The 13,392-nt window shown below is 44.4% G+C and overlaps 1 protein-coding gene across 1 annotated transcript; it reads left to right on the forward strand.

Moving 5' to 3' along the window:
* The first annotated feature begins 304 nt into the window (after positions 1-304).
* On the forward strand, positions 305-3,218 carry LOC132266083 (probable serine/threonine-protein kinase kinX). The gene is made up of 3 exons (XM_059766920.1): positions 305-331; positions 400-2,302; positions 2,944-3,218. Exons 1-3 carry the CDS (start codon positions 305-307, stop codon positions 3,216-3,218), a joined length of 2,205 nt encoding a protein of 734 aa, XP_059622903.1.
* Positions 3,219-13,392: the final 10,174 nt, after the last annotated feature.

Here is a 13,392-nt window from a genome sequence, read left to right on the forward strand (position 1 = left end):
TTTCAGGCCAATTGATAGATCGATTTCTCTTTCTCACCACTCCACAGATACACCACGAAGGGGACAAATAGTGTGATGAGTCAACATTTCGCCCTCCACACGGCAAATTTATCCACGGAACCACCGTCACAATTGCCAATTCAGCATCCGGGCAATCTTGAAATTGTTGGGATTGTGTCACCGCAGCAATTCAGCCTGTCGGATCAACAAGTGGTGCAATCATCACCTTCCCACGGCACACCACGGACTATTCTCTTCCCAATTGCCGCGCCTTATCACAATTACGTCACCGCCCAGCCGGCGGATGTGGACTTTGTCAACATCAGCCCCGGCGTGAGCTATCAGGTGGCGCAGGACGCCGAGGCGAGGGCGCAGCTGGAGGAGGTGGGCATCCAGAAGCTGGTGGAGAGCACGCAGAATCTGGTGTCGAATCAGGATGTGCTGAATATCAACGGGGCCGCCGAGGCGTCTGGCAACAGCACGCGTGACACGGAGGAGGCTGACGGAAGTGAGAAGCACTTTCAGACGGTGCGCGGCGATCAGGGTGTGTTTGAGGAGCCCATTGTGGTGGATGACGATGAGGAGAACACGGTGGGATCCAAGGCGTTCCCCGATCAGGAGCCCAAAGAGGTCAGAATCATCCCCACGAGAGAATATCTTCCTCAGCTCGACGTGGAAGCCACGCCCAAGAGTATAAATGTGCAGATAATCGATGATCACAACAATGGACAATTCCTCAAGGAGACCACCTTCACCACAAGCACCACTCCCGCCGTGGACACCACCAGACACTTCCTCACCACCAACAGAGTGTCAAATAATGTCCTCGCGCCCATTCAAGCTGGCCTGAGACTCTCAAACTCCGACGAAGACTGCGACGATGCTGAGGACATCAAGAAATCCACTGAGAGAACCACGCAGAAGACCATTGTGGAAGTGCAGAAGAGCGTCAATGTGAAGAACATCGTGATCACGGAGAAGAAGCATCCCGATCGACCAATCTTCGGGCTGAGAACAAAGTGTCGCAGTGGGAATTGCGACGCTCCGCCACCGCCGCCGATCATTATTGAGAAGCCCGTGGATCGGATCATCAAGCAGAAGGTCATCGTGGAGAAGCCTGTCCCAGTGGTAGTGAATCGCGTGGTTCCCACGCCGGTTCCCGTGCACGTGACGGTGGAGAAGAAGGTTGAGGTGCCGAAGGTGATCGAGAAACCTGTGCCGTATCCAGTGGAAGTGCAGAAGATCATCGATCGGCCGTATCCTGTGGACAGAGTGGTGGAGAAGAAGGTGCCTGTGCCCTATCCTGTCGATCGGATTGTGGAGAAGCCCGTTCACATCACTCAGTTTGTCGATCGGCCGTATCCGGTGGAGAAACACATTCACGTGCCGGTGGAGAAGATCGTAGAGAAGCCAGTGACGGTGGAGAAGGTGGTGGAGAAGTTGATTGATCGTCCTGTGCCATATCCTGTGGAGGTGAAGAAGTTCATTGACCGTCCTGTTCCCGTTGAGAAGATCGTGGAGAAGCAAATCAAGGTTCCCTACCCGGTCGAGGTGAAGAAGTACATAGACAGACCCTATCCAGTGGAGAAGATCGTCGAGAAGCCCATTCACGTGCCCTATCCAGTTGAGAAAGTCGTTGAGAAGATCATCGATCGACCTGTGGAGGTGGAGAAGGTCGTGGAGAAGGAAGTTCAAGTGCCAGTGGCTGTGGAGAAGGTCATTGAGAAGATTATCGATCGTCCAGTGCCTGTTGAAGTGGAGAAGATCATCGATCGACCGTATCCAGTTGAGAAACTCGTGCATGTTCCCGTTCACATACCCTACCAAGTACCTGTTCAAGTACCTGTCCAAGTGCCCGTGCACATTCCCGTGCATGTGGAGAAGGAAGTGCCCTATCCCTACGCCGTGCCTGTGCCAATCAACAAGCACATCCACCACACGAAATACATCAGCCATGCAGTTGTACCTGTGGCCCACTACAAGGCCAAGCCGTTCTTCTTCAAGACACCTCAAATCAAGCACGTCCATCTTGAGCATCTGCCCGTGAAGCACCAGCCAAGCTGGCCACTCACAGCCACCTCCACCGTGCTCCATCCCATCGCCCAGCCCAGCGTCACGAAGCACATTCACCTCAACAGCCCGTCGACAATCAAGGTGAACGCAGATGCATCCATTTCCGCCCTCTATGGCCACCCCCCGCAGAAGCTGAAGCCCATCTACGGAGACTTCTTCACCCATCACGAGCCGAAGACAACGCACTTCAACGTTCACATCAACGATCACGCTCTCGGAGGCTATGCCGGTGAGTGGAAACTTCCCCTAAGAGCGATTACAGACTAGCCGATTATCCACGGGAGGATAAGCGAGAGCGCGAGTGTGTACGACTGACAGTTCGCTTACCATAAAACGCGAATAATCCCTCGATATATCGAAGGTTCACTCGATATTTATGGGGTTCCCGACGGTAGCGCGCTCGTGCGGCGCCGAAATATTGCACGACTCAAGAAAGACAAAATGGCGAATCTCTTGCGAAAGATTTCCTCGATTATTAACATCATTAAATTCTTCTGCGAATCATCCATTTTCACAATTTTAACGTAAAATTTCACGCTTTTAAAGTATGCAAATCAACTGATAGCTGAACACACCGCACAGTGTCGCTAGTGTCGACAAAGAAGAATAACCCCTCAGTGTGTACAGAGCCAGTTCAGCCACGAATATGGCTGATCCACATTTTAAGTGTATAAAAGTGTAGATCAACCACGACTTATCGCTGATCTGACATTGACACACTACAGGCTCATTCACGGAGGATTGATCTCAGTTCCCGTCTATTCGAGAGTAAATTGTAGTCTATAATCGCTATAAGCTCCTCCCACTCGAAAGCTCCGCCCCTTAAACTAATTATTGATCGCTAACTTTGCTTTTTCTTGTGCTTTGAAGGCCACTTTGGATACCACAGTGGTCATGGAGCCGATGCAGCGCCCCACGAGAGCTACTCCACAGGCGTGATCTTCAAGGACGACTACCTGGGTCCGCTGCCCCTGAAGACCGACTACTGGGGCTACAGCGCGAACCTGCCGCGCTTCAAGTACCGGCGCAACCTGGACTACTTGAAGAACATCCGGTGGGAGTACGGGTTCAAGCCACCCCTCGTGCCATCGCCAGAGATCGACGAGCTGGGCAACCCGATCAACAAGGACGCCAAGGAGACATGATCGAATGCGGAGAGTTAAGCTTTTGGGTGGTGTAAAGTTGTCATGAGACTGAAAAATTGCAAATTGTTATGAATGTTCAGTATTAATTTATTGCCTTTCGATCATGCTAAATTGCCTATATAAAAATTATAAAAATGTTATTATATTTTAATTGAAATTCTATGCCATTTTTTTTCGTTATGTTGTAAGGGTGACGACAAACCATTGTGTACATTGTGAGAAGAGACGCTAATAAATGTTTCGCATGTACTGTAATCCCTTCTGTCTTGACGATCGTGGATTTGCTGAAGAGCCCGCGGACAGAAAGAGAGCGCACGGCGGAAAAAAAGAGAATAATGATGGGAGAGTTCAGCGTGGTGAGACTATTAAATGGCTTTATCTTCTTTTTTCTTCATCGTTCTCCTCTGTGTATATCGAACCCATTCCGATCTTAATTGAGTGAAAAGTGAAAACCCTTTCCTTGAAGATCAAAGACAATTTATACCACACATCAATCAACATAGGCGATATGACAAGCATTTAATGTCGAAGCTATACGATCAATTTGCACAGAGAAACAGGTTCACAATTCAAATTTTCATCATTTCACTACACTTTTGCTGCTGGATCTCGTCGAAGCCAATCAAATGTTTCGCTGCATCCAGTCAAATGCAAAAGAGCGCCAAAGACTTTCTGCGCTGATCTCGCTTTAATGCTCAATTTGATCTCTTGTCACTTCCTCTCGCCCGTCACATTAATAGATGAAGACTATTAATTAATTTCCACGATTATGATGGTTTTTTTTCCCCTTCGCGTGAGACACTTTTTGCTCGTCTCAGGGCAAATGTGCTCAGATCAAAACACAAATCCAATTAACACAAAAACGAATGAGTCGCTGAGATGCAAAGTGAAGAGACATGAGCCATTTGACTTGACTGGGAGTATTTATTGTGCACAATCAATAAAGTTTGCAATAATTTTCTTGCACGATGCGGAATGAAAATGCAAAACATTGCACAAATCACAGAAATGATAAAGCCAAGCGTGGCTGCATTGAAAGTGAATCGAGCATAGACACTTTCTAATCGACTTGTGGATACATTTCTGCCATTCTGCCATGATAGATGACCATAAGAGAGGATAAACAAGAGTCACTCGTATGCACTTGAACCGGATGCATTGCTGAGGAATTGCTTTGATCGAATAGATCAATTAAATAAGGAGATTTTAAGCATTTTTTCCTCACACATGACATGCCAAGTTATTCACCTCTTTTCGCACTCACGTTAGAATTCGCCCAAAACAAATATCACAAACTCCGCCCACATGCAAGCCACGCCCCCGTGAAGTTGTAAAAGTATTCTGACAATCTCTTAAAAATCCACTTGTGAAAAATTTCCCCACAACAAATTGCTCTATCATTTCTATTATACATTGCCATAGATGGATTTTACACTATGTTATGTAGAGGTTATTGAGCATAAAATACCAATAATTTGCACACCTTGACGTCGAACATGAGCCTGTCCTGTCACTTTTGGCAGAGTGCGAATTTCAAGGTTACTTTATGGGCCCCAACGCCCCAGACGTGAGACAATAAATCATTAATTATGGCGTGGAAAAAGGCCCAGCAAGTCTGCAGAGAAACCCCTTTCACCTGGGCGAGATTTCTGGGCTGTTCGAGTGAAAAGAAAACGCAGCCGAAAAGGCAGAAAAAAGCCACTTTAATGGTCGGCCAGCGTCAGATTCTCTGGAGATTATCAAAAGTGAAATTTTGGAGCACTTATAGAAGTTGCGGTTGGAAAGGCAATTTGCTATGTCATCTGTCGTCACTACTCCACATTCGCCATATAGAAATGAAAAGTGATTTCAGACAAACTATATATATATATATTAATGCCATAATTCCAGGGCGGATTGAATGTTTAGTGAAAAGAGATTGTTCGGCCGAAGCCTAAGGGCAGTTTTGATTCATTTCATCCGAATATAGTCAGTTGCTTCACGTGATTCCATCGTCGTTAGCATTTGAAATTATACACTATATATGTTGATATATCTTCCCGTTTTATTCTCGATTTTTTTCACCCAAGGGGGAGATAATATGGCTGATATTTGTGTACACCTTTTACCATAATTTGTATGGAGAATCTTCAATCTTTAGAATAATTAATCGACGATATTCTGTCTAAATTATCTACAAATCGACTGAAATCTAACTAAAATCATACTGATAAACATTTATTGTAGTCTCATTTGCGGCCATCGCCGTCTTAGTGTTGGTGACCAACCTCCAGGACAAAACGATGGAAAAATTCCATCTATAAATCTGATGTTTTCAGATCATTTCTATGATATTCTTCATTCTAATAGTCTTTCAACAACATTGAATGAATTTAGTGTCTCTCAATTAGAGTCTTTTTAGCTCAAAATCGTAACTTTTCAGTACAAAAATTTGAGGTTATGTTTGATTTTCACCTGTTTTTCACTATACATCTTCCATAATCGCAATTTTCATGATTTTTTACGCACAATTCGGTAAATTAATTAAATAATTTCGCTTTCAGTGCAAAAATATAATACTTTGAAGTGTTATTTTGTCATAAATCCAGTCACAGAACCTAGAAAAAGTTATCAAGATGATTAAAATGCAGATTTGTATTAGAGTTTACCACTTCTGATCCCACTATCTCCCCCTTGTTTCAACACATCGCGGCACTAAACTATTGGGAAAATAAACAAATGCGGATAAAGTGACCAATCAAGCAGAGATGCAATTCACAATTTGAGCTGCTGTTGTGGCGGATGAGCAAAAAACATCACATAATAACATGTATTTTGACCATAATCTTCTCTTGCGAACCTCCATGGCAATTTTATCATCTCGCTCATGCCATAAATTAGCGCCGCACAGAGAGTTTCTCACTGAGGTGATCAAGCGAAAAAGTACAATTTCCCGTACATTTTTGCAAAAATCTTGCCATAGAAAGAAATTCACACTTTCCAAAATTCAGTCGCGCACTATAATGTATCTTTTTTTTCTTCTGGTAAACACAATGTTTTCCCAATACCAAGTCGCTTTTAATAATGCAAATTAGATGTATCACGAGATCCGAGCTCTAATTGTGCATTATTCAAATACCAGACCAGTCGCTCATAGAAGAAAAAAAAACTGCCTCTCATGAATAAAGAAATTACAGTGCAGCATCGCTAGAGTGGAAGCAGAGAGAAAAAGGTGCGAACTTTTCGTAAAATGCACTATTTGATATTTATTTAATAGGTCTAAGTTGATGGACGAAACGAAAACTATGAAAATTTGCATTAATATTTCTGAGAAATTTGCCAAAAATTACCTCAAAACACATAAAGGTTCATTAAAGTGTTAAAATTTCTCTGTAAAAAATTATTTTGTGCATTTTTCAGTTGATTTTACAGGTATTTATTGAAATTTTTGACTAAAATTTGGCAAATTAATTTGATAAAAATGAAAATATTATTTTTCAAAGTTGAAGCTTTCAAAAATCAATTTTTCAAATTTTAAATGAACTAGTCTTTCAAGTTTTCGAGTGAAAAAAATCAAAATATGACAAATATTAATAAAAAAAATTCATTAAAAGACTAAAAAATTTTTTTTACGAAAATCCCCAAAAATCTTCATTTGTGTTTATTCTAGATTTTTTATGTGTTTAAATCTTTTGACTGCAATTTGAGACGATTTTCTTACAAAAAAATGTCCAGCGTAAACGATAAATAGTCGAATTTTCATAGTTTTTACAGAAAAAAAAAGAATTTTACTGAAATATAAAAAGAATTTCTTAGTTTTGCCCCATAAAATACAAATCTCAAAATTTTCTTTTGTAATAGAACAGATAAAGAGCTTTCCAAAAATGAACTTTTTACAGTTTTCTACTGATTCATCGAACTGCATCTAATTTTTCAGCACTGCACTGTCAATTTTTTCCTCTGACAAACTGAGAAATCTCGTGCAAACGATAAAATCACACTCAATATTCAAATGAATTCCATTTATCAATATTTCTCTGGTCTTTCACAGCTATTATAATTCACTTCTAGCGAGACATTTGCCAAGGGCTCAACATGATACACTTTGTCAACTGAAACTAAGTCAATACTCTCACTCTCCGCGATTGGCTTCGCTGTGAAAACTGTGCATTTCCTCTGTTTAGACAGCAGAAGAAAACAACAAATCTCCCCGGAATTCAGTGATTATATGGACATTTCTTGAGAATTGTTTACTTGTGCCTGAAAATGGCGATTTAATCTCATGTTGTGATTAAAAAGTGAAAATACCTTCGAGCATTTTTGGTCTCGCAAATTCAACATAAACTCGCTCAACACCTTCACCTTCATTCTCCTTCTCTTCTCGCCAATTGATTGATCAACTCCAGTTCACGATCACGGTCACATGGATGAGAAGAAGTGCTGCCTGTAAAAGGCGTGCGAAATGCCCGTCAACAATGGGAAGGATGTTGGCAATGACTGCAATTATAGTGACAATTTCTCCATCTATCTCAAATCACTTTCGCTTTAGGGCAGATCATGTGGCCTTGCCGAGATGCCAAGTGTCTATGACATCAGCAATCCCGAGCACGAATCTGCACAAGAAGCGACTGAGAAGCTCAGGGCCGATAATTTCTCCATTGCACAGGCGATCAGTGGGTTTTTGCTGATCTTATTGAAACACATAATTGCCTAGAGAGTAATTGATTGTGATGACAAAAAGGGAATTTATCTCAATATCACCGTCAATTGAGTAAGAAAAACACACTTTGCACTTGTATTTGTTCACTAAGAGAGATTAGAACATCCTCTAAGCCCCGCCCACTCGAATGCTCCGCCCATTGTCTCTCTGTGTCACACACAATTGGCCGCTTCAACTCACAATTCGTCCACGACGCGTCTCGTCATAAAACTGAGTTAATGAAATATTAACAGAGCACCGAAAGAAAAGACAGTGAAACAGTGAAAAAGAATCCCGTAGAAATTTCACTTGAGATCTGGTCGTCTTGTGTGGTGAAAAGAGTGGTCGAATGGATTATTTATGGTGCAAAAAAGAAATTTTACTGCAAAATTGCAACTGATTCAATTTTTATGCAATTTCCTCTATTGGACGCTTTTTCACATCATCTCAGCACGCATTTCTCGGGCGGAAAAAGTGAAAGGATTCGCCGAGAAATTTGCATTAGACACCAGAGATAATTGGCCACACGTGGAAATGCCGCATATTATGATGTGTTTATCATGGCGCCTCATCAGGAGAATTCCCACGAAATTGTTGCATTTCAATTCACTTTGGGTTGTCTCAATTTGTGTAACTGCGTTCTGAACATGTTTACGGAAATTCAATTTAGATTAAAGGGATTGTTTAACGCTGAAAAAGATCACTGAATTGCCTTAATTGCTGCCATTGAGTGTAATTTTAATTCGTTTTGAACTGCTTCCAAAGCTAAATTGCATCGACAATTAAAGTGACAGTTTTTATATATTGAATAAAATATCATACAAAATGTGTGGCTTAAATATCTTCATCGTCGCAATTATTGTTGCGATAAAAGTGAAAATTGTGCTCTGTGTGTATAATTTTCAAGACTTGTCCGACAGATAAATTTGCATGAAAATCACTTTAGTGTGAAACAACCAATATTGCCGGAATAAACATGTCGCGCAAAATTATGAATTCATTTAAAAAAGCATTTGCAACCAAAAACACTCTGTTCTCACTTTATATTTCTGTCCGGTCGTTGAGAGTTGAAAATGGAAAACATTTTAACGACTCGTGTGTGTGTGTTTGTCTGTTAGAAAAGCGCGGCATTTGAAAAATTATATCCAATATATTGCGAGGAATTCAACCTAAAATGCCACCAATGTTGGAAAAATATTTTGTGAGAGAATTTTTTTTTTTCGGAGAATTTGGTATATTAAAAAATTTCACAGCTGTACATTAAATTTTATGCATTGGACCAAAATTGCCAGACAACATGCATGATTGGGTGAAATTTCTCGATACAGCGAACACGAGCCATCATGCGCTGCAAACCGACTGAGAGTAATTGTCCAGGAAGTGCACTTTTATGGGCAACAAGCATCCCAAAATCCCATTCGCTTCGTAAACGTGAGTGGCAAACTGGAGCACACCTCAGTGCATTGTTGAAATAATTTAATTATATTCACAAGAGCTCTGCAGCTCGTCACTCCAAGGCAGCCCACGAGCAATTATCCGTATTTGTCAATGATGTGTGAAAGTGGTCGAACTAGTGGCACAACTCCTTGCCGGCTGCGCTCTTATGCGAGCACAGCAGCCCGGCGTCGAGTTGCGGCATCGCAAGGTTAGAGAGCGGTGGACAATCGCTGGTAATATTCTCCAATTGCAAAGAAAGCCAAACAAATTCTACGCCTTTTGTAGGGAAAAGTTAGAAAAATTTGCCAAATACATCTGTCTTGTGACATTCCTATGGAATTCCATAGGCCAATCCCATGTTGTCAAGAGATAAATTCCATTACACTCTTAATGATTTTCAGAGCTGAATTAAACCACGCTAAAGGACACATCAATTGATAATCTCAACAACAATTATTGGACTCTCCTACGACATTCTGTATGAAAACCATGAGACATTCTCTTGTCAATCTTCGGAATTCTTATAATGAAAATTATCATGATATTCAAATCATCAAAATCTGCTATCTGTTCGGAATTTCTGCACATTTGAAGAGAGAAAACAACTCTCTAGTTTGATCATTGTGTGAATAAACATAGCGACACTCGCAGCCGCCGTTTCGGCTCACATTTGCGAGATGCTCGCGTGAGAAGATACCGCCAATGTCTCTGCAGATGATCGCGCCGAGAGATGGGAAGCTGAAGACGGTGTCTTATACGAAATACACGTTTCATTTGCCATCAGTTCATCCGAAACCGTAACGGCGCACAGACCTTCAAGTGAATGGTGCGAAACCGATCTGACCAAAGTGTGAATCTCCGCGAGTTACTGTGCTGTGATGATCTATCGATAGTGCATTGATCCATTCTCAAGTGTCTACACAATTCCGCCTTCGGCCAGAGAACTCGCCAAATAGTCGCCATCAAGGAGAACACATCAAAAGTACCTGAGCGAACCCATCAAATCACAAACCATATATAGTTATAAGGATTTTACATGTTGGCCAAATATCTCTATATATTAGAAATGATGTTTTCCTACCTGGTGAGTGTGGAGAAAACCACAAATTTCATTTCCTCATAAGTCTCTCTCTCTCTCTCACTTCCGCAATTTTCACCATTACTGGATTTTCATTTGCTTCATGTTTTATGTGGCAAAGAATCACTTTCACCTAAACTTGATTTTGAAAGCTCAATAGACTCTCCAAAATGGTCATACAAAATTGCCACTCTTCTGTCACAGTTTCTCATCACCTTCACCATGATTTATGCCGCAAATATTCCACCTGCGGCTGTGTTTGAGGACAACGACAGCTTCTCGGCGCCGAGTGACTTTATGCTCGGTCAATCTGACTCGAATGAGGTGAATTTCTTGATTTAAACCTCCCGAAGATTGATTGATTGCAGAGTGCAACGCGTGGTGATCTTTTGCAGAGTCTGCAGAAGTACATCGTGAGGCAGAAGTACGGCAAACAGACGGAGCCTTCGATGGACTCCTACGTCAAGGCTTACAGGAGATTCCACGAGAAGTACCAAACCGCCGAGGAGAAGACCAGCGAGGAGATCAGTCGCGAGAATCTGAACTCTGTGGAGCACAGGATCAGCAGGAGATCCGCTCCAGCGCCAGCTCCGGCGCGAGAGATGATAAAGTTCGAGCTGAGCGATGCCAAAGTCCCTGACTTCATCACATCGAAGCTCATGTCGACGAAAGTGCCGCCAAAAGTCGCCGATGCGGTGTACGAAGCAGCAACAATGGCGCCTGAGAAGGACGCGAAGGCGGAAGGTTCTCGAATGATCAAAATCGTCCATCCTGTGCCGTCGGAGTACAAGCGTGGGCGATCAGGCAGAGGGATTTCCCTGGAAGCCTTCTCAGCGCCTGTCTCCAAAGCATCCTTCAAGCTTTACCTCGGCGAGAAGCAAAAAAATTCCGTCTCGTACAAGGGACTCTACAATCCTGTCTCCACGCGCACGCGATACGCCACGAGCTTCCCGCAGAACCAGTTGGGACCTCTGCAGACGCCAGGACTACTGGAGTACAGCGGCAAGACGTGGAAGCAGAAGCCTCAAGTGCGGCCCAAGACTCAATTCACGCCCACAGCGAAGAAACCCCCGCAATTTGGATACACCGTTCCTCCAGGTAAGGCGCAATCCTGCCTCCCAATCGCACCATTTCACCAAACTCTACTTCCAGCAACGCCCAGCTTCACTCCGACTTTAGCCAGTTCCTTGGCGAATCAGCAAAGATCCTTCGCCGCATTCCGCGAAGGCGCCACCGCGACTGACAGCAACAGCTTCGGCGAACCCTTCCGATCCTCTCTGGCTGATCCGACATTCTCATTTGACGAAGAAGGCCTGGCCGCCCTCAGAGCTCTGGTGGGACAGGCGCCGACGGCGCAGCTCCAGGGATTGGATTCGCTGCTGAAGAAGGACAAGTTCACCCGCCCACAGGACTCCACATCGCCAATCCTCTTCCATCCCACCACAGAGACCAACTTCCGGGCTTCCGTGCCGTCGACAACGCCCGTCAGCGTGGACTTCTTCCCGGAATCTGAGTCCGGAAGATTGGCTTTCGAGGACATCACGAGCTTCTTCGGCGGCCAGTCGCTGCCCACGCCCTTCACGCCGCCCGAGGACACCAGGCCGATCGTCGAGACGGAGACTGAGCGCGCCACGCGTCCAACACCGCCGTCCATTCGCATCGCGCCGACAGCCGTGACTGTGAGGACGCCTCAGGACGTGCTGAGCTTCCCTCGCGACTTCCAGGCGGCCGCGCTGCTGGACCAGGGCGAGGAGGACGACAAGGTGAGTGCGAGGGTGGGAGAGGGTGGGCGCCGGCGGAGGGATGCGAGGGAGCTGCGAAATGTGCCCGTGAAGGACGTGCGAAACTCCTTTGATCCACTCGTGCTGCGCGAGGCGTTCGGTGTGGTTGGAAACAGGGACATTCTCATGACTCCTCTGCCCGCGGACGAGTGGCAACCTGTTACGGCGCCGTCGGCATTCGTCTCGCGCTATGTGGAGAATCTGAGGCTGAAGAACAACGCCTTCCTGCGGACAATCAATGCGGAAATTCCGGCCAGGCGCAGAGTGAGGCGGAGTGAGAGGAATGCCACTGTGGCATTCGAGGAATTGGCCAAGGAGAGTCTCAGCCACTTGCCACTGGGGGACTTGAGACTGCTGGATCCCGATGGGGACAAGGAGGCCAACAGCTCGGCTGAGTATCTCGACTATCAGGAGTATGATTTCGACGAGAATGCCACCCTCGCGGACTACCCAGATTACTTCAGCGACAGCGGCGGGAATGCCTCGCGGCGCTACGACTTGTACGAGGACGCCGAGGACACTCTGGACCTGGACGACTCGCTGGGGCACGAGAGTGAGCCAATTCACGACCACAGTCACAGCATTGAGTACAAGTTCGTCCCCGTGACGGTGTACAAGAAAGTGCCCGTGCTGAAGCGCCGCAAGCCGCGCAAGAAGGTCAAGTGGCATCCGCCGAAGCGCTTCCGGCGCCGCCGACGACCGCGGCGCCCCAAGAAGTTCCGCCACATCCCGAAATTCCACTTCAAATTGCTCCATCGATAGCCTCATCTCACTTGCATTTCCCCATTTCCCTGCCCATTAACATACTCACCTTTAACCATGTCTTTTTTCATCGCCTCTCTCATAATGATGATAATGTTAACCTGCTTGGAATTTCGAATAAAACATTGTGTAAATTGAGCAAGTGGCTTTCTAACGCGCCCAATTTCGCTTTCCAATATCCATTTTTTGATTAAAAACCCAATGCAAAAGCTCACATCTCACCAGCAATGCTTCCAATTAAATGTGAACGAACGAAAGCTATAATTCTATAATATGCAACTAATTGGAAACTTTACACTAACGACGATGCTAAATTACACGATTTTACAGGTGTAATTAAGCGGGGGAATTTTTTTTTTATAATAATACACTAAAAATGCAGCAGAGAATGAAATTCGTAACACGAGAAAGGATATATTATTAACGCATTTCAGGAAT

Source organism: Phlebotomus argentipes, unplaced genomic scaffold (assembly GCF_947086385.1).
Source record: "Phlebotomus argentipes unplaced genomic scaffold, Phlebotomus argentipes genome assembly contig_5, whole genome shotgun sequence".
Taxonomy (NCBI): domain Eukaryota; kingdom Metazoa; phylum Arthropoda; class Insecta; order Diptera; family Psychodidae; genus Phlebotomus; species Phlebotomus argentipes.

What these genes read in the sequence shown, in the direction of transcription:
- LOC132266083 (XM_059766920.1), top strand. Translation starts at nt 305, where the DNA reads ATGTGGACTTTGTCAACATCAGCCCCG. An exon ending in CTTTGTCAACATCAGCCCCG is followed by an intron (nt 332 to 399) that starts GCGTGAGCTATC and finishes GGCATCCAGAAG; the next exon opens with CTGGTGGAGAGCACGCAGAA. An exon ending in CGCTCTCGGAGGCTATGCCG is followed by an intron (nt 2,303 to 2,943) that starts GTGAGTGGAAAC and finishes TGTGCTTTGAAG; the next exon opens with GCCACTTTGGATACCACAGT.